Raw genomic sequence first — 21192 nt, forward strand, 5'->3', positions numbered from 1 at the left:
TTGTAGTGCACCATGAGCTCAGGAGGGCTGGGGAAATAGCGTGTGGAGTGCGTGCAAGCGCAGGGAGGCTGAGGAAAGAGGGCATGTGGTGCATGTGAGTGAATGGGGGAAGGGGGGGCATACAAGTGAAGAAAGGTTGGGGTGGGGGATATTTACTCGAGCAACTTGTGACGTTCCCTGCCAGCTTCCCCACTGACTGCTTGTGGGAAGCTGGCCTGGAAAGTCGCAAATGGCAATCACATGACCACAGGAAGCTGCAACTAATCATAAGCGCAAGCTGGTTGCCAAGCATTCAAATTTTGTTCACGTGACCATAGGGGCACTGCAATAGCAGAATACCAGTCGTAAGTCCCTTCATTCAGCGCCATCGTAACTTTGAACAGTCACTGAATGAATGGTTGTAACTCAAGGACTACCTGTATTGCATCTGCTGATAGCCATCCGGTGGCCCTGTTTAGGGTGACCCATTCCCTCTTGGATAGGGAGAGCCCCCAGAACAGCTGCTGGGCCGTTGTGAAGATTATTCAGGCTAGCTAGTGGATTCACTCAGATTTGCTCTGTCTTGAGCTGTGACTGGGCAGGGCAGGCTGAGGTGCCTTGGTACAGCCCAGTGGTGTGATCTGGGATGAGTTTGAGCCGGTGACTCCTGAGGAAGTAGACAGGCCTCTCTCTGCTGTCAGCTCGGCCACCTGTTTACTGGATCCAGGTCCTTCCTGGGTTGTGAAAGCAGCCAGGGAGATGGACCCGCAGCTGGGTTCATGCAGTAGTGTTGGTCTATTTGACGGAGTGTGTGATGCCCCCAGCCTTGAAAGAAGCAGTGGTGTGCCCCCTCCTCAAGAGGCCATCCTTGGACCCAACAGTTTTCGATAACTGTCAACCAGTCTCCCCTTCTTGAGGAAGGCTGTGGTCAGTCTGCAGCTGAGGAGAACCCTGGAGGAAACGGATGATCTAGACCCATTTCAGTCAGGTTTCAGGCCAGGATTTAGTACTCAGACAGCTTTGGTCACGGCTGTTGATGACCTGTGGCGGAACTGGGATGGCAGTGGTGCATCCATCCTTGTGCTTCTTGATCTCTCAGCGGCTTTTGATACCATCGACCATGGTATCCTTCTGAGCCGGCTCCACGGGTTGGGGATTGGGGGCACCGGGTTCCATCAATTAAACAGTGCCACCTATCGGGCCTTCTCTGTAGCAGGGCCTGCCCTCTGGAATGACACCCCCCCCCCAAATTCAAACGGCTCCCACCCTACTGAGATTTCAAAGGGCCTTAAAGACCTGGCTTTTTGCCCAGGCCTTTGGAGATGACAGTTGATGCCCCTTTCTTCCTTTCTGTTCCCCTCTGCCATCGTTGTCCCTTTGCCTTGTGCTGTTTTTATGTTTTCTGTGTTCTTTGTTTTTTAAATATTTTAACAGTTGTAAACTGTCCAGTTTGCTGGGAGTCAGGCAGCATATTAATTTAATAAATTGTTGTTGTTATGGTCCCTTTTTTTCCCCAAAATGATCACTTTTAGAAAAATAAAGTGTCTTGAGAGATTGAAAAGAATTAAAGGACACAGATTTGACATCAGGACTCAAAAAAACAAAATAATAGAACATTTCAGCCTTTCAGGACACTCTGTTATAGATCTCAAAGGAAGTGTCATCCATGTTTCCCTGTAAAGAGAGCAACAGAGGACCATATGGCTCAGGAACTCCACAGAGCCATCCCCATATGGGCATATGTGCTGGTGTAGAGGGATGTTATATATAAAGCCCCACAGGACTTAACCCTCAATGCCCTTCTCATCCCTACCTGGAAAACAGACAAAATTACTGTGTCATCTGCATGTATCAGAGCTGGTATTGCAAGATCTGCTAACATTAGAGAGTGATTAGCAAAAGACGGAAGAGATTGAATTAATGCATTTATATATAAATTGATATATATATAAAGGGGGCTAGAATATATCTAACTCTCAATGGGCATCTAACTCTCAGTGAGATATTAAAATAAAGACTCTGGATAAGAAGAAACAATCTTGTATTTATCGAGGATCCCTTAGCCTCTCCCTTGATATCAAATCAAAAGCTGGTTTGAAGTCCAGGAAGGCTAGAAGGGGAGCCTCTGGGCAGTGAGGAGTATTTTTTGGCTAAATGGTCCAGGACTAGACAATGATCCAAAGCTCTGAATCTCACTTGCTCCTCCTATGTCTGATGAACTGTGTTTCAGCTCACAAAAACTGATGCCTTTTAATAACATGCCTTAGTTGGAAAAGGTGCTACCAGACGCCTTCTGATTGTTGGCTTCCATGGACTGACACTACTCTTCTCCTATAAGGTCTGCTGTGGAAGCTATGTATTCATGCAGTGACAATGTATTCAAACTTGTATTCTGTCTTCTCTTGCAAGGAGATTCCAGTGGCATTTCTGTAGTATTTCAACCAGGTCTAAGACCCAAATAGAGATGGTTGATGGCCCTTCTGTTCAAATTGCATCTGCCCACTCCCCACTTAAGACAGAGGGTTAGTGAGTAGGATTAATGAGTTTATAGTTGGATTCCATAAACTCAGAGGCCTGATTTGTGAAAATCATGCACCTGAATCAGTGAGTATGATATCAGGTAGAAATAGACTGGATGCTCCAGGTAGGAAGAAAGGTCTTTTCACCTGAAAAGGGGAGACCATTCCAAAATTCATTTTTCCTTCCTTCCTGCAGGGGTTTAAGGCAATACATATGTGAAACACAGAACAGCCATTAGAACTAGGTTTGATTAAATAAACAGTATATAAAACACACGCTTTAAGGTTTACAGCTATTTATTCTCTTTAGCAAAACTTGCTGCAGGAGGACCAGCACGGATAACCTTTCCCAAATGTTATTACTAGAAACTGCTTTTTCCTCTAAGAGTCAATTGGGGAAGGGTTCTAGGGGAGAAAATGACATTGGGCTGAAAAAAGTTCAAACACACATTAAACAGTCCCAGTGGCCATTTCTGCTTAAAAAAAAAAAGCCCTGTAAGCAGGTGCTCAGAGGCCTGTCCTAAGCATGAGGAGTTGTTGGTCCCAAACCCACAACAGATGTGGACTAAGTGAGGGGAGTGAAGAGTGTAAGAGTGTAGTTATCTGTTGTAGAGAAGGCCGGAAGTCATTATATTCCATAACTTTAGTTACTTTTCTTTCCCCTTTTCCCCTTTTTCTTTAGATTTTTTTATTTCATGTAAAAGTCTTAATAACTATAAACAAACAAACTGGGGCTTGACCAACTTTTATTTCAACTTCTTTCTCCTTCTGGCTGAGACATTTTGTCCAGAACAGAAGGACAGAAGGCAATCTTAGGGCTGGATCTGTGAACCTCCCTGTCTCCTTGTGACAGGGTGTCTTCACACATGCCTGTCCCCTCAGGTAAAAAAGAGTACATCTTCCTGTTTTTAGAAAGCTGACTCATCAGGGAACATTAAACTAAACCTTTCCTCTCTAATGGGTTAAGTGTTTACATGCACAATTTTTTTTTTTAATCTGAAGGAACTTTTAATATAGGTTCCTCCATCTTTATTTTGAAGCAAAAAAATCCTTGGGAATCTGTCTTTCTGCAGGCAAGGAGTTCTTGTGTGCAGGAGGAGGTATTCAGTTATGCAATTCGATCTTGTCCCTGTTTCAGGTGATCCTGGAGCCCCAGCCCAGCCCTCGTGGTTCCCCAGCCTAGTTTCCCTCTCCTGTCTATCCCTGCAGAGCTGATCCAGACGGAGCTGCATCATGTCCAGACCCTGAAGATCATGACCAACCTCTTTCGCAAGGGGATGCTGGAGGACCTGCAGATGGATGCAGCTGTGGTGCAGAGCATGTTCCCCTGCGTGGATGAGCTCAGTGAGATCCATGACAGCTTCCTGGCCCACCTCCTGGAACGTCGCAAGGAGTCTCTGGCTGATGGCAGTCGCAAGAATTTTGTGATCAACCGCCTGGGAGACATCCTCATCCAGCAGGTACTCGGAGGAGCAGGCTTCGGAAGAACTCCCTACCTGCCCGACTCTTGCATCCTTCTCCCCTCATTTCTTACAATCCTGCCTTCCAGTTTTCCGGCACTGCTGCTGAGCAAATGAAGAAGGCCTACTCGGAGTTCTGCAGCTGCCACACCAAAGCCGTCAAGCTCTACAAAGAGCTCTTCACCCGGGACAAGAGGTTCCAGCAATTCATCCGGGTAAGAGCTTCTCCTGCTTCTCCTGCATCCTTTCCTTCTCCCCAGCTTGTCTCTGCAGCTGCCTCCAGGGACCACAAGGGCATGGAAGGGCCGAGGGAGAGTGGCCAGCACAGTCCTGAGGTCATCACCCAGCAGTGCACGAGGGGCTGCGTGCAAGCGTAAAAAGGGTGGAATTCTTGCTCTAAAGACCTTTCCATCTGCCGCTTGCCCATGCAGATGTTAGAGAGCCAGTTTGGTGCCGTGGTGAAGGCACCAGGCCAGAAACCCGGAGACTGTGAATTCTAGTCCCACCTTGGGCACAAAGCCAGCTGGGAGACCTTGGGCCAGTCACTGTCTCTCAGCCCTGGCAAGCCACCTCTGAAAAACCTTGCCAAGAAAACTGCAGGGACTTGTCCAGGCAATTTCCAAGAATTGGACATGAATGAACAGATTAAAACACACACACACACACACACACACACAGGGTTCAGACATTGTGACAAATAAGGGCGCACAAAACATTTTGAATCTTTCAAGGGGAAAATAAAACTTGTGCTTTTTGAGAATTGTATTTCAAAACAAAATTCACTCACAGAATAATCTTGGTCATTTTGAGTGGCAGCATTTTGATGGTCTTGGGGAGGAAAAAAAAGCTTCTGAACGATCCAAGCTTGAAACAAAGCATAATGTTCTGAGGCTTTTGTTCCCAGGTTGGGACAAAAACATTTGAGTTTTCTTCCAGTTGAACACAATCAACCCAGCTATTCCACTGGAACTTGTTTCTGTTCTGCAGTCATTTCTTTGTTACTCGCTTGCTGTGTGACCCCCCCCACACCATAGAGGATGGAAAGCCCTGTTTTAGGTTTAGCAGCCATTTTGTCCAAACCCATCCAGGCTTCTTGAATGTACAGGTAGTCTTTGTCCTACAACCGTTCATTCAGCGACCGTTCAAACTTAGCACGGCACTGAACAAATCGTGGTTACAACTGGTCCTCAGAGTTCTGGCCGTCCCAGCACCCCTGTGGTCATGTGATTGCGATCTGGGCGCTTGGCAACTGGCTCACACTTACAACTGGTTGCAGCGCCTAGCAATCACATGATCTCCATTTTGCAACCTTCCCTGCTGGCTTCCCCAGAAAGTGGAAAGTGGGGAAGCCGGCAGGGAAGGTCGCAAGCCTCATGGGTGAGTCTCCCCCACCCACACACCCTCGCCCAGTCCCTCTGCGCTTGCACCACACTGGCCACTCACGCACCGCCACGCACCTGCCCAAGTCTTGCTGCACCTCCCCCACCACTCTTGTACCCCTGCACGCCCTCCTCGAGCCTTGCAATGCCTCCTACACACCCTCATGCACCCTCCCCGGCCCTCGCTGCAACCCCCTCACACCCCACCACCCAGCAGCAGCTACTTACCTGCCTGCCAGCCTGCTTGCAAGCTGCCTGGGACTTGGGGCTTCCTGCCAGCTTCCCCACTGACTTGGTTGTGAGAAGCCAGCAAGAAGTTGCCTCGCCTAACGACTGTGGACCATGGGATTTAATTAATGATGGCAATTGGGACTGCAGGGATTGCTGTCGCTGAGCAATGCAGTCGCAGTTTACAACAGAAATTGTAAGCTTAGCAACAGAAATTTTGGTCCCAATTGCTGTCATAAGTCGAGGACTCCTGTACCTGTAGTCATGCACACAGCCTTTTCAGGGCTTGTGCATTTCCTCATTTTATGCAGAAGCAAAGGAAGTTTGGGTTTCAAGCTTGGCATGAGATGTGTGGATGAAGTGAGTACAGGCGTGTGGTGCATATCATGTGGATCTGTTCTGGATAATAACCCTTCTGCCCATTCCTCAATGTTTCCAGCGATTGTCACGCTCATCAGTGCTTCGGCGGCATGGGGTGCAAGAATGCATTCTCCTCGTCACCCAGCGCATCACCAAATATCCTGGGCTTATCAATCGAATCCTGCAAAACTCCAAAGGTAGTGGCGGGGGAGGACAGGTGGTTTTTTAGTGGGCTCTTGTTTTTTTTAAAACTTTCATCAACGTTTAATAGCTATGACACCAATTTTTCAGGTTTTTACTACAGGCTGTTTCTTTATCTCATAAGAAATGTATTTCTAGTAGTCACAGTGTGGAATATGCAGTTTATTTGGAAGTATTTTAAGTAGCGCTTAATTTGTGTGCAGGTGTAAAAGGGAATTCTAACAGGCAGCAGCCAGATCTTTTGCTTCTGCTCCAGCAGAGGTGGAATTTGCCCTGACTGTGTGTCTGTTATTGTTCTGGATGCAGAGGACCATCCTGGTAGTTTAACTTAATGTCTAAAATCACTGACCTGGTTCCATCTTTCTAAACCAGAAGGGTTCTTTAACATCTTTACTCACCCAAACACCACCGATGGCTTTTGTTTTGATTAACAAGCCCACTTTGAAGACAGTTTATCAATTTTGCTTTCTTTTAACCATGGCTTATGAATTATTTCTAAATTGACAATACCAATTTTATGGGAGCACAGTGCTCCGAAAAATATGAAGAGGTAAAATACTCACTGTAAGTAAAAAGACATTTAAGAAGACAACCAATGCTTGTCTGGAAGACTGGCTCTGGCTTGTTCAGCAAATCGTGGTTAAAAGAAAACAGCTTAGTGTAATGTGCAGATGCAAATTGCTTTGATAAATAAGTTATAGTGCTTTAATCTGGTTGATATTACTGATACTACAAACAGTGTACAATGGCACCCAAAACGACTACAGGTAGTCTTTGCTTAACAGCTCTAACTGGGACCGGAATTTCCGTCGCTAAGCGATGTGGTCATTAGGCGAAACATGATGTGACTGCACTGCTTAGCGACAGCAGTTCCGGTAGTCTAGTCTGCGTCGTTAGGCTAGGACCACACTGTTGTTAGGTGAGGGCCTCACCCTTCTCATGCCCTGCCACACTCGCCTCCACTTCAACTCCCCCCATCCGCCTAGTTCTTGAAGCACTGCGGGCCACACGCTGTACGCTGGCTCACACAGTTTTACAGCGATATCCAACGAACAGGGAGACTGCCAACAATCTTTAAAAGAACAAAAATAGTTGCCATCTTAAAACCTGGCAAAGAGGGGAAATCTGTGGAGGATTTCAGACCTATAGCTCTCTTGAGCATCTCTTGCAAACTGCTGGAGAGACTTATTTTAGACAGAATTAAACCTCTGGCGGAGGAATACATACCTATAGAACAGGCTGGATTTAGATCAAAAAGAAGCTGCTGTGACTGGGTACTATCACTAACCTCCCACATAGAAAAATAATCTGTCACTGTGTTTAATGATCTATCAGCGGCCTACGGCGCAGTGTGGAGAGAAGGGATGATCTTAAAATTCTTACGTATCGCGCCCTGTAAGAAAGCAGCTACCCTACTCAACAACATGCTCTCAAACAGATACATCGAAATGCATCTGGATGGCCAAATCAGCCGGAAGTATAGGTTAAATGACAGTTTGCCACAAGGTTCTGCGCTGGCCCCGTTACTCTTTAATACTTACATATCAGATTTACCAAGTACTATTGCAAAAGAGTTTATATACGCTGATGATATTGCACTGGTTAAACAATCTGAAGACTTCAATACCTCTGAAAAAGCCCTCGAAAATGATTTAAAGGAAATGGATAAGTTTTTTGAGACTTGGAGATTAAAACCCAACATCAACAAAACCGAGGTCTCTTGTTTTCACTTCAACAACAGACAAGCCAATTATACACCAAAAGTGGAATTTAGGAATCAGCTGCTGAAGTTCAATCGCAACCCAAAGTATTTAGGAGTGACCCTTGATCGGCCCTTAACGTATAGGGAACACCTAAGCAAAACTACGGATAAAATAAAAACCAGGAACAACATCCTATACAAACTCTCCGGGGAGCAAGTGCCACGGTTCTTAGGACGTCAGCTCTTGCTCTGGCATATTCGGAGGCTGAGTATTGCAGCCCTGTATGGCTAAACAGCGCTCACACGAAAGCAGTGGACACCCAGCTTAACCACACTGTGAGGCTAAGATCAGGAACCATTAAATCGACGCCTTCCGAACGGCTACCGGCATCATCTAACGTGCCACCTCCACACCTTAGAAGACAGCTCGCCTTACAAAGGGAGTGGCAGAAATGCGAGGCAAACCAACTACTACCTATACACGAAGACTGCCACAAGACTGCCACAATCAAATATTTAGACTTAAGTCTTGGAACCCGCCATGGGAGCTCGGACACCAAGTAGTCAGAGAAGACTTTGACACTGAGACAGCATGGCGCCAGGAGTGGGCAGCTTCTCATCCAGATCTGTTTAACTTAGTGTCTGATCCAGCACAACGCCCTCATGGCTTTGATCTCCCGAGGAAAAACTGGACTGCGCTTCACTGGATTCGTACGAATCATGGCAGGTGCCAATATTGGAAACAAAAATGGGGGCTGGTCGATAATTCTAACCGTGACTGCGGGAATGTCCCGCAAACGTTACGTCACATCACGATGGAAGGCCTCCTCAGAAGGTTCCCTGGCTCCCCGCAAGAACTACTACTTCTTAAGGGCGCTGCTGCCCGGTGGCTAAACGATCTAGATATTTGGCCATAGGCTTAGCTACTCTAGTGGCTCAGACATAACTTAATTCTATTTATAATTTTACTCACTATTCGTATTGCATGTTTTTAAAATAATCTACTGTCCCAATGTTTTATATTTTATACACATTTTATATATTCTGTGAACGTTTATGCAATGATGCTGTATCCTGCCATGCCATACGAAATAAATAAATCCACCTATCTCCCCCCCATCTCTGCCCTTTTGGCCACCCTCTCCTGTGCCACCCCGCCACCCCCATTCTGCCCCCCACTGATCTTTGCTGTCTTCCTCCTTCCGCTGCTGATGTCCCACTGCGTCAGCTGGGGCGGTGGGGGGCAGCAGGGGTGGTGGGGTGGTGGAGGGCAGGGTGGCCAAAAGGGCAGAGATGCGGGGTGGGAGATAGGCAGGTGGGGGGAGGTGAAGCGCACCCTCTGGTCATAAATGTGGGTGGGCCGCCAAGAGCCCAAATTTTAATCATATGACCACAGGGGCGCTGCAACGGCTCTAACTTCAAGGACCGGCCATAACTACCATTCGTTCAGTGCCATCGTGACTATGAATGGTCGGTGAATGAATGGTCATTAAGTGAAGTCTCTGTGTAGCTCTGGGTCGGCTGTGGTTCTCTCCATTATGTCTAGGGAAGCCACCTATACATGATAGCGGGAGTTGTAGTGCAGCTCTGGATAAAGATTGATTGGGAAAATGTTTCCTTGAGGACAAAGAACCTGAAGAGAGTGGGCTGGACTGAGGGATCATCTCATGCCCACACAGCTGGGCAAGATCAAGGAAGCCAGAATGATCCAGATTTCAGTTTTCAGCGAAGGTCTCTTTAGTGGTAGTCTGGGTTGGATACAGAATCTCTAAGGAATTTCTCAGCCTTACTTCTGGCGAGTTCACTAAGGGGAATCTGTTGGAATGATTTGAAATGCTGCTGCTTCCTGTGTTTCTGGCCTCCTGGGCTGAGCTGCTGCCTATGAGATAAGTTGCCAGCAGACTTGCCCTCTACTTCTCGACAGTTTTTGTCTCCTCACCCTTCCGTTCCATTCCTCTCTCAGCCTCCCCACAACATCTCTCAGGTCGTGGATCTGCTAATGTGCCTCCTGCTTTCCCCCCAGGGAACGAAGTGGATCAGAGAGATATGAGCACAGCCCTGACCCTGGTCAAAGACCTGATCTCCACCGTTGACCAGGAAGTGCACAATTATGAGAAGAACGCGCGGCTGCAGGAGATCTACGGCAGAGTGGATGGGCGGACCAAGGCCCACCTGCCCTGGGAGCGGGGCTCCTTCTGCAAGGACGAGATGCTGCGGCGCAAGCTCGTCCATGACGGTGCCATGCTCTGGAAGACGGCCACAGGGCGCTTCAAAGGTGGGCGGGGGTGGGGGAGACACCTTTCCTGAGTGGCAGGAAATTCCCCACCCCCTGCCGTGGTTTAGCTCCTGAACTGAGGATGCCTGAGGTCTGCAGTCCATGCTGGGAGGCTTCTTTCTCTCTATGTAGCAATTATGGCCACTCTTATTTATTTGTTTTTTATGTATTTATATTTCTATCCTGGCTTTTATTTTTACAGCTCAAGACAGTGTACATAGTGCCTTGAGTTGTACAATAAATTGTTCCTCTTCCCATGGCCGCTGGTCCCCTTTCCCTTCTAGATGTCTTGGTGGTTCTGATGACCGATGTTCTCATCTTCCTGCAAGAGAAGGACCAAAAGTATATTTTCCCTACCCTGGTTAGTGACCTTTGATTTGCCATAACTTTTTCCTGGGGTGAGATACCCAAGGCCTCGACCTGGGTGCCTCTTGGCACAGCACACCCAGGGCTGTGGCTATAGTTAGGGCCCCTTACAGATAGGTGGCAGGTGGGACCTAGGCACCCAGGGATATATCTTACTGGAACTAGGATTGTCTTTACTGTTAAGCATTATAAACAGCCCTAGCCCCATCTTGGCTGATGTCAAAAAGCTAAGTAGGGTCAGATTCAGTTAGCACTTGGATGGAAGACCACCAGGAAAACCCAGGGCTATAGACTACACTTGGAAGTTAAAAAAAACTTCCTGGAGAAGAATTACATCCATATGGTTGGTATGAAAATTACATGGATGAAACCAAGGATGGCTTGAAGAGGACCTTTGCCCAGCTGAAGAGCCAGGCAAACGAAATAATGGTCTGGGGACATTGCATTTCAAGGCTTACTGATCCACAATGAATGCACTTTTGAAAAGGGACGATGAATGGAGAGAGACTGCACATGCTTCTTTCCTTTCAGGACAAGCCAGCAGTTATCTGCCTTCAGAACCTGATTGTCCGCGACATTGCCAACCAAGAGAAGGGCATGTTCCTGATCAGCAGCACTCCGCCTGAGATGTACGAGGTTCACGCCGCATCTCGTGAGGACCGCAACACCTGGATGAAGCTCATCCAACAGACCGTCAAGCTGTGAGTGGGGGGCTCTTGCTTGGGGCAGGCCAGGGGAGCAGCTTTCCTTCTGTCCCAGTCTGGGGGTGGGACAAGGACCCTCAACACTTTGTGCCTCTTGTACGCCAAGGAGTTGAAGCCATCCCCAGTGCCTGATGGGGCTCACGAAGGGACAAGGCTGTGACTCAGCCAGAACATGCTGTATTTGATTTTGGCTTAGGGTATTATGTGAACCCAGCCAGTTGTGGTTTGCAACACATGGTTTACAGCATATCACTCATGGCAATGTCCAGTCTATGTTGAGAATAACTCTGGTGAAAGGCGAAAGGTCCCCTGGGCAAGCACCAAGTCATGTCTGACCCTTTGGGGTCAGTCTGACAAGAAAACTTTTGCAATGTTTTCTTGGCAGACTATAGCGGGGTGGTTTGCCGTGGCCTTCCCCAATTGTCATCTTCCCCAGCAAGCCGGGTGCTCATTTTACCAACCTCAGAAGGATGGGAGACTGAGTCGACCTGAGCGGGCTACCCAAGAGAGAATCCAGCTTCCGCTGGGATCGAACTCGGGTCGTGGGGAAAGTTTCAGTTGCAGTACTGCCGCCTGCCCCTCTGCGCCACACAAGGTTAAATAAAGGGTAGAGAATAACTCTACCCTTGCTGAAATGGCTAAATTGACTTATTTGATTAGAGAAAAGACAGTATCTACATTTATTGGTGATTGGAAACCCATTATGGAATTTTTGCATTAAAAAGAAAAAAAATGAACTTGTGATTTATGGTTTTGATGATTAGACAGGATAGAATATAAAAAGAAGAGAGTCATGATGTAACGTTAGAGAGAGGTTAAAATATAATTGTACTTATAACTGCTGTGAAGATTAGAAGCCACTTTTTATATCTTTCTTTGTATCTCTTTTTCTACTTTTCTTCTACCTTTTTGCACTTTTAGCTTTTTGCTTTATTTCTCCCTTCCCCTTTCTTCTTTTTCATTCTACTTTAGTTTGTATCGGTTATTCCTATTGTTGTTAAAACTTCCAGTAAAGTATATATATGTATATATAAGAAAATAACTCTACACTGAACCTGTACAATAACTTGGCTGTAAAGAGCAGCACATAATTTTTCAGAATAAATAAACCCCTTTACACAAATTGGTAGCACCCATTTGATGGCCCCAAAGAGGGAAGCCCAGATCATCCAAGGTTTGTGGTATCTTTCAGTGACAATGAACTTAAATAATCACGGCCTTTAGGGTTTACTTTAAAGGCAAGAAGAATGGAGGGAGACTAAAACAGGGCTTTCTAAAACTAGCAATGATCTGGAGGTAGCAGATAAAAGGGCAGCGGGATTTCTTTCTGTTTCAGAGTCCAGGGAAGGCAGGGCTTGGCTGAGATTGACAGATGGCTGATTCAGTACCAACTCCAGTTGCCACAGAAGTTGGTTGAGAGGACTCTAAAAGGGAGTTGAGTTCATTTGTGGCAACTGGGGACACTTCGCACGGCTGCCCTTTCACCCCCAAACTTTCCTAGTCACAGACTCCCCAGGGACACCGGTGCAGTTCCGCCCTTTGCAGACAGAGACGGTCCAGATGGTTAACCTGATGTGCCTCTTTGCCTCTCCACTGCAGCTGCCCCGACCGGGCTGATTTCCCCTTCATTGAGACCGAGAGCGAAGCCTCTCTGAGGAAGTTGAAGGGTAGGTCAAGCTCATTACCGGCTTCTCTGCGCAGGCTCTGCCTTCCCCCGTGCACCTTCCCCTGGCAGCCATGCTCTGTTCCTTCCCATAGATAAGATTCAGCAGTGTGACCGGGAGATTGTGGCACTTCTCGAGGAGAAAGCAGAGCTCTTTGCAGACCTCGTGACCCTTCAGAGCAGCATGGAAGACAGCCCCGTGCCCCGGGCGAATCCCCGCACGCTCTTTCGCATGGAGTCTTCAGACCCCCCGCATGGCGAGAAGCTGATCCAGGAGGCCATCAGAGAAGGTAGCATTCTCCCCACACCAAAGCACTGCAAGAAAGAGACCTTAGCTGATGAGGAATTGGGGTCTAGATCCCAGATGGCTACAGAGACTTGCTGCTCCCCCTAACAGAGATGGGCTCCGAGAGAAAAATGGCTCAAATGAAGAGAGAGGAGGGGTCAGCAGTTCTGGGGAATGGACTTTGCCAGAGTACCCAGAGCACCCCCAAAGGAGTTAACTTGGGGAAAAGGGAGGAAGTAAGGATGATGCCCTAATAACTGATTAAATGCCAAAAACAAACAAAGCTGGTGGCCTGAATTTCGCATTAGAAAGTGAAACAGTTGAAACTTATCCAAAGCACACTAGTGAGCACACTGGGAATGTTATTTCCTGGATAAAACCACATACTGTCACAGAACAAGAATATCTGTTTGTAAAAGAGGTGTGTGTGTCCTCCTTTTCTGTCTCTCTCCACCCACAAACACATCCCCAGTGGAAGTTCTGAAGGATCTCATCATGGGACCCAGCTGGGATCGAGAGCAGAACCACCTCCAGACTCCCAACGGCTGCTCCAGCCCAAGCCCCAGTCACGCCACAAGTAAGGAACCCACATGCTGCTGCGAGGCCTCTTCGGCCACTGCCTCCCCTTCTGCTTCTCCTCGCCCTGAACTTTGCCAAGCAGAGCTCCCCGAAAGGGAGCCGCAGGCTGCTCTCACAGAGTACCTGAGGCTAAAGTGTGGCGGGATGCTTTGTGGCAGGCGCCAGCCAAATAACCTGCAGTCAGGTTGCTGGAACGTCCTGGCCAATGACTTTTCTGGATTTCTTTTTCCTTTGTGGGTGATGGTGGATAGGATAAAATTGGGGCTGAAACAGAATGGCCCAGGAAAAATTTGTCTTTCAGCTCTTTATTTACATGCTCAAATCATTGGTTCAGACCTTCTGCATTCACCTTCTGGGGCCAACCCCCCCCCTTGTTCTCTTCCTACAGATGGGGAGACCAGAAACATTAACGAGGCTCTTGAGTTCACCAGGGTTGAGGCCGACTCAAACCAACGGGTGAGCCTTTGGGAAGCAGCAGGTGGCTGAGTGCTTTCCCCTTTCTCTGCAGCAGCCGGGTATGGCAGCTGTGAGAGCAGCTGGGCCGGTGGCCTGGAGCTGAGCGGCTCTAGGAACCGGACAGGCCCCTCCGCTGACCAGCAGGATGCGTCATTGTTTCCAGTTAAGGAAAGGCCAGAATAGTGTCTCCTTCCTCCAATGAGCCATGTGCAGAGGGCTGGTCAGGCTTTTTCAAGCTTTCTGCAAGAATTCTTTTTAAAGAAAGCCAGTTTTTAAAAAAATATTCTTGGGGAAATCTTGAAACTGAAATTTTTTTCCAAGGAGGCTGATGGAAATTCCACTTCTTGAAATTCCTTTGGAAATGCTTTCTCCCAGCTTGGCTCCAGGGGGAGTTGAAAAAAGGGCCTGTTGCTAGGAAGATTCCAGGGCTTCTGGCAAAGACCACGGTGCTTGTGGAAAGGGCCAATCCTGAGATGTGCAGCAGCCAGTCCTCACTTTCAGGCCACCTGCGGCCTGGCAGGAGGATTGTGGAATGCGGGGAGGGAAAGGGAATCCTGCAGGAGGGAGGGAGGACCTGTCCTGTCCTTGGGCATCCCATCAGCATCCACTCTGCCCGGAGAGGAGGTCCCCACTCTCCTTGGGAGGGGCCTTGACCACCCTTCCATTTTGAGCTGGACCAGATTCAGGTCGCTTGCTGAGCTTCCAGTCAGTTTTGGTGTCATGGCATCCGAAGTGGTTTGTGCTTCCCTCCCTTAGGATGGAAATGGCAACCAGCTGCAGCCAAAAGCCGTGCAGGAGGTGAGTTGGAAGAGTGTCTGAGGATGTGCCCGGAGGGGAGGAAGGGTGGGTGGCCCTCTTCCTCTCGGTGGGGTGGAGGAGGGAGCCTGGCCTGGCCAGACTGAACACAGCATCTTCTCCCCAATTTCCAGGAGATGCTCCAGCGGCTCAAGGGCCTCTATTCGCTGCTCCACGGCTTGCAGGTGCGTCTGGTTTGAACCTTTGGCCTTTATTCCTTAATATAACCTCAGTTCAGCTGACTGAAAATGAAAGCGATTCATTTAAATGAATGAAAATTTCACTAAATTGATTTTTAATGAAAACGACTGTATATTAAAGAGTCACTAAACTTACATTAAATTACTTAAATGCTGTTAATACAATGGGCTTGTGGAGCTAAGCAGAGCACAAGGGGGCCATTCAAAAAACAGGCCTCACTTCTGGGATGGAATCCAGAGTCTGCTCTGAAATTCCCTTGCAAAGCTAAGCAGGGAGGAGGATGTCTAGTCAGCACCCGGGGGGAAGTTGCTTGGAGGGTAGGATAAATGTCCTGAAGGCGCAGATGCTAAATTGACCCCAAAGTGAGCAGTACCTTTGCGGTGCCCTGTGGAAGCACTCGAGGGCCATCCAAAGCAGGCTGCGTGCCTGGGGATGGGAGGTCTCGCTCCGAGAGGGAGAGCAACTTTCAGCTTAGGCAAAGAGGGAGTTCTTGGTCTTTGTGTTCTGGTTAAGGAGTGCCCTGCGTGAAGAAGAACGAGTTCCCCCAGGGTTCAAGGCTGGGGAATTCTGTGCACACGGAGGGGCATGTGTATGAGCCGTGGGCCTGCCCTAGGTCTCCTCCGTTTACGCAAGCAGGCCAAAAATACAATAAAGGCACAGCCGGTGGAGAGATGGGGGGGGGATAGAAATGCCAGATGCAACCCCACGGTTGGTGCGTGAAGGTAATTGCAGCCTGCCTGCCCTATTTCTCCCTCAGGGCACTGTGGCACATCAGGACACCCTCCTGGCCCTCCAGGCGCAGGAGGCCGGGGAGTGGCGGGAAAGGCTGAGCCGCAGCAACTCGCGCAAAGAGGTCTCTGCTGACCAGCAAGCCACAGAGCTGTCGCTCCTGCAGAAGCAGCACGCCCTCTTGCAGCAGGAGCTGAACCGCTGCCGGCAGCTTGGCCAGGAGAAGGCCCAGGAGGCGGCTGCCCTGGAGGCCCGGCTGCGGGAGAGCGAGGCAGAGCGGGTGCGGCTGGAGCGGGAGGTGGACGAGGCCCGGAGACAGCTGGCTGTGCCCCGTGTGCCCATGGAAGCCGTGTGGGTTCGGAAGGGGGCCGAGCCCCGGAGGCGCAGTTTGCCTGCTGGCGATGCTTTGTACCAAAGCTTCACCCCTCCTCCAGTAAGTTTATTGGGTTGACTGGTGTGGGGAGGCTCCCAGCTGTCCTTGGCCTTTTCAAACTGCCCCAAAGGGAGGGGCTGGGGGGTTTTCCGGGGCTACTCAGTGGGGCTGCCATCTGCTGCACATGGGCGTCTAGCTGGATTCCCCAGTGCAGCTTCTGCTGCTGACCCCAAGACCTGACTGGTTTGGCACAAGTTAATTTATTGCATTTGAATTCTGTTTGTCCGATTATTCTTATATCTCGCTTTCAAAGGGAGACCCCGCCTAAAATGTCAAGGCAGCTAGGAGTGTGGAAGGGAGGGGAAATGGGCACAAGGGGCAGCTGACTTGCAACGACCTCTTGGCTGAGTAGAAAAGAGCTCCAGCATCCCTCTTTGGCTGAAGGGGAGCATTGCCTGGTGGCAGGAGAGGCCCGAGCACACTGCCTTTCAGCCTCCCAGGCCAGGGCCACAGTCTGGTCAAGCAGGAAGCGCCCTGTTCCCAGTTCATCCTGAGTAGGCCTGGAGTGTTACCCAGGGCAAGAGAAGAGGCCTCTGTCCAGGGGGCTTAAGCTCTGGCCCTGTTCCCACAATATGCTCAAAACCCAGAGGCTATATTCAGAAAACACACTAAGCTTGATTAAGTTAGCATGTTTTGGGTTTTACATGTGTGACTTGTACCATTTGGTTGATTGATGGTTCTGCTTATTGTGCAGATCCAGAAAACTGGCTAATTCAACACTGTAATCAAGTCACCTGTTTGGTTCAATGCTGAGCAAACCCAGCCTCTAGCTGGCGAGGAGAGGTTGGGGAAGTTGGAATCAGAGGGGAGCCTTGAAGTCCTCTCAGCCACACGGTCCTTCTTGGAAGTGGAGGTGTGGGAACACATTTTGTTAACTGAACCTCTTCCTTCGGGGGCGTAACTCAGACCCTTCTTGGTCTCCTCTGCCCTGCTTCTTCTCCATAGCAGAGCCGGGGGGGAGAGCCTCTCTCACCTGGCTGCCACTCCCTGCACCGGACTTTTTCCAGTGGCCAGCGGGATGAGGCGGCCTTCCCTGGTGTCCCAGGTCGACTGCAGGAGGAAGCGGATGAGCATCTGCAGGTGCTGCTGGAGGAAGAGGGCCTGGGTACCTCCCAGTCTCCCCCTTCCAGCCCCAGAGGTGAGTTGGAACTGCTACCGTGAGGCTCCCTGGTTAGCCACCCTCTTTTCCGACAAGGCACAGCCAGGCATCCTGCTCTGCTGCTGGCATAAGCAGAGAAATGCCAGGGGGCGTTCAGGTGCCACTTCCCCTTGGTCCCGTAAACCCACCATTTAGCCATGCACTTTGAGCCTTGCCCCCCGCCTGGGCCCCAGGGGAGTCCTGCTGTCTGACAGCAAGTGGGATGGAAATGGACACTCCATCTGCAAGGAGAAGCTTCATGAAGGCAGCATCTCCATCAAGATGTGCTCTTCCAACATCCAGGAATGCCTCTCGCTGATTTTCAGATTTCCAGAGGATGCAGGACATTCCAGAGGAGGTGGAGAGCATCCAGGAATCCAGTGCTGGTGACGGAGGCCCCCTGGACAGTTAGAGGGTGCAAAGGGGAGAGCTGCCCCTGCCTGGCCAAAGCCATTGAGGACGACCTGCTCCCCTGCCGGACTCCTCCTCCTCTTTGATCAAAACCACACCAGGGCATTTCAGGAAGACCACACCACGGGAACTTTGGCCTGGATTGTAGTGGGGTGGGGTAGAGGCAAAGTGAGTCCCAGGAGTGGGTGAAGGGCAGGCCATTGAGTTGCACTGTCCCCAGGGACCACCGCTGATTGATGGCTGCTGACATTCACCACAGATGAACAAAGGGTTGGGGATCTTTCTCCCGTTCGTATTGCTGGGTTCAAGTGGGTGCATCTGGGACCATAAAGGCCACTGGGCCTGGCGCATTTGGCTGATTCTGACCCACGCTGCTCCCTACTGTATTTTCATGCAGCTTAACTTTATTTATTTTGGAAACGGGTGGAAGCTGGCCCATCCTTACGGAGGATAAGTTTTAAATTATTATTTTTAAGTTGTTTCTGCTTTTGTTTAAATTTTTCAGGGGTCTCTACGAGTATTCAGGGCAGAAAGTAATAAGATTTCTGGTCAGCCCCTCCACCTCAAAAGAGCCAGGAGAAGATGGTCAGCTAAGGGGACCCTCAAGGTCCTTAAATTCTGACACTAGATGTGCACCTGTGTGACTCTGGTCAGCTTGGTGCTCTGGACTTGTGCTTTTAGCTTCACAAGCTGCTCTTCTGCTAGTCAGCCTTGTTTCATTGAGGAGGCTTTTCCTTTTTGAAATCCAGAATTTCTCTTGAAATAAGGTGTTTTGACATGCTTCTTGCTCTCCCCCAAGAGAGAAATTTGTTACCAAACACCCAACTCTGACTTGGAGTCCTCACTCATCCTGTTACCCATGGCATAAAGGAGATCTAACTCATTCTGAATCTGTAAATTTACTAAGTCAATTTTGGGAGAATAGATCCAGAGAGATTTGGGGTCCGTGGGCATGTATATGTTTCAGGAATGAATTCTCAATACCTGTGTGGAAATGATGGCATATATGACCGGTTAAATCAGAAGTGTGAAGACATCTTTTGCAACCTATGTGGCAGTGAGGCCGCAGCAAGAACAAAACTATTAGTACATTGTATTTGTACGTTCTGGGAGAGCAGGTGAAGATCGAGTATCCGTGCATGGCAGGATTGCAGTCCTTAACAAGCACACCAACCTCAGTCAGCTCCTGGGTTTGTGAAATGGGACTCCCAGCAGGCAGTGTGCCACCCCAGTCTTCCCCACTGCAGATGTTTCCACAGGTACAGTGAAGAAGAGGGATCTTGTGGCGAGCACAGAGGAAGAGCAGGCCTTTCCCAGTGCCCATCAGGGAAGGAAACATGTTCTCTCTGCAAGACCCAGGGATGGGGTGGCTCAAGGAAGAAAAGAACGTGGCCTTACTTTCCTAGAACACACCCGCCTTCTCCAAGCTGGTGCTCCTCACTTGGATGTGTTGCTGGGATCACAGGCCACTTTCAGTGTGGAAACTTAGGTTGTGCTGTGGAAAGTCAGAGTGTGCTTTTTATTGCGGGGGGGCAGGAGCAAAGCCACAGTTTTCAGTTTTTTTTAGTGACACTTTTTAACCAAAGCTAGTTTTTTTTCTTTAAAAAATACATATCAGGGGAAAAAAATCAGGGATTAGAAATTGAGTTTGGAATTGGTCTGTGTTCTAGCTTGATTGGAAGCAAAGACCTGAACTTTTTACACTACCACTGACACAACTTGCACACCCACTGGGCTTATGGCCCAAGTGTGCCTGGTTGAAACAAATGCGGAAAAGGAGAGCCCCTTTTCTAATAGAGTTTGGTTTTGATGACCCATTGGCAGTTATCCCGAGAGCAAATTCCCCCTTCAGGAGAAATTCTCTCTGAAAATAAAATAAAGGCATTGGGCAAATTGCAAATGGGGTCTCCCTCGTCCTTCTTTGATTAAAGAACTCACCACCTCTCTCTTTGAGATGCTATCCTTGTCCATTACTTCCCAATTTCTGCAGGGAATAAATGTGCAAAAGGGAGAAACCCAGCTTGATGCTAGAAATTGCTCAGTCCCCTCCCATAGCATCCTTCTGATGGCCAGAACCCCCCAACAACCCTGACATTTATCCGTGGAACTACCATCCAATCTGTATTTCTCTCCCCTTAGCCATTTTTAAAATTCCTTTTCAAACTTTAAAAAGAAAGGGTTTTTTTAGTAATTAAAAAAAAAAAAGAATTCCTGCTATGCTGACCAGTAACTCCTCTTAACAGAGAAGGTGAAAGAAAGAGAATGTGCTACCAAGGACTTTTTTTGTTTTTAAATTAACACAGGAGAGTGGTTTCTTTTTCTTTTTTCTTTTCATAAATATATATGAAGATAAAAATGGTTTATTGTTTTCCTGTTGATTTAACTTGTAAAAGAAAAAGTGGACAAGAAAAGGTTAATTAAAGATATCAAAGCCAAGACTGTGTGTCAACCTTGCTGGGGGGGCGGGCAGTGGAAAGAGTTGAGTGGACTCTCCCGAGGGCCAGAGAGCGGCACTAGGAGGGCGTCTGGGGAGAGGAAGGTGCATTGCTCTGGGGGTCCCTGGACGGGTCGTCTCTCAGATCCAGGCTTGGAAGTTGTCCCTGGGCGCTTCTGCCCAGGATGGTACGCTGCTCCTACAATGGCCCTTTCAGAGTTGAACCTTCCCCCCCGCCCGCTGTGACATGAGCGCATATGCAAGGGGCACCCAGGCCCTCTGCCGCACAGAAAGCCCTTTGCCTTCCCACTCGTGCCTGCTCACAGGAGGCAGAGAAGGGGAGGGCAGGGAAAGAGCGCTGGGAAGCCAGGCCGAGGCTCGGCCCCTTCCTCCGGCCACAGCACAGGTGCCCGCCTGCAGCTGCCTTTGTAAGTTCCCACAATGCCACAGGGTGGGAGCCTGCAGCGCTGTTTGAGCCAAGCAGTGCGCGGATTCCCACCGAGTAGCATGCAGGCAACCCCAAAGTGGCTTGGATTGTTACAGTCCGAAGACCAACAAACTGAGCCGCCTGTCTGTGCTCTGTATCCTGGAAACTGAACTGAGAAGTCTCAGAGACGATTTCCAGAAGTGGACAATGTGAACCATTCTAACTTGCCAGGGATCTGGGAGGCCTGCAGTACTAGTCTGTATTAAGTTCATATGAATATAGCCGGTAGGACACCCAGCATCTTAAATCATTTTACTCTTCTGTCACCCCAGAATTTGAAATCTGCTTGCAACTTCTGGAAGAATTGGCAGGTCCAGGTATCTGTGTGCAAAGAAGCAGATGAAGGGCTTCCTCTGGTGCGGCTCATCCCCCACTCGCGGGTCTCGGGCAACTTTGCGAGCCTCACT

At 49.0% G+C, this 21192-nt stretch overlaps 1 protein-coding gene across 3 annotated transcripts in view; it reads left to right on the top strand.

Annotated features, from left to right (window-relative positions):
* The window catches only part of ARHGEF2 (Rho/Rac guanine nucleotide exchange factor 2), a 113683-nt gene extending 93383 nt beyond the window's left edge, over positions 1-20300 (top strand). For 2 of the 3 annotated variants that reach the window (XM_063317079.1, XM_063317081.1), the window contains 15 exons: positions 3708-3958; positions 4048-4173; positions 6005-6122; positions 9852-10103; positions 10388-10464; positions 11001-11170; positions 12773-12840; positions 12932-13126; positions 13595-13699; positions 14090-14157; positions 14914-14955; positions 15087-15137; positions 15911-16315; positions 17261-17453; positions 17780-20300. In XM_063317079.1, the coding sequence (XP_063173149.1) occupies positions 3708-3958; positions 4048-4173; positions 6005-6122; positions 9852-10103; positions 10388-10464; positions 11001-11170; positions 12773-12840; positions 12932-13126; positions 13595-13699; positions 14090-14157; positions 14914-14955; positions 15087-15137; positions 15911-16315; positions 17261-17453; positions 17780-17865 (2207 nt within the window). In that variant the 3' untranslated portion in view covers positions 17866-20300. The remainder of the gene's footprint in view (positions 1-3707; positions 3959-4047; positions 4174-6004; positions 6123-9851; positions 10104-10387; positions 10465-11000; positions 11171-12772; positions 12841-12931; positions 13127-13594; positions 13700-14089; positions 14158-14913; positions 14956-15086; positions 15138-15910; positions 16316-17260; positions 17454-17779) is intronic. The other variant, XM_063317080.1, reaches the window with a different exon arrangement.
* Positions 20301-21192: the final 892 nt, after the last annotated feature.

The sequence above is a fragment of the Candoia aspera genome, chromosome 17, assembly GCF_035149785.1.
Source record: "Candoia aspera isolate rCanAsp1 chromosome 17, rCanAsp1.hap2, whole genome shotgun sequence".
Lineage (NCBI taxonomy): Eukaryota > Metazoa > Chordata > Lepidosauria > Squamata > Boidae > Candoia > Candoia aspera.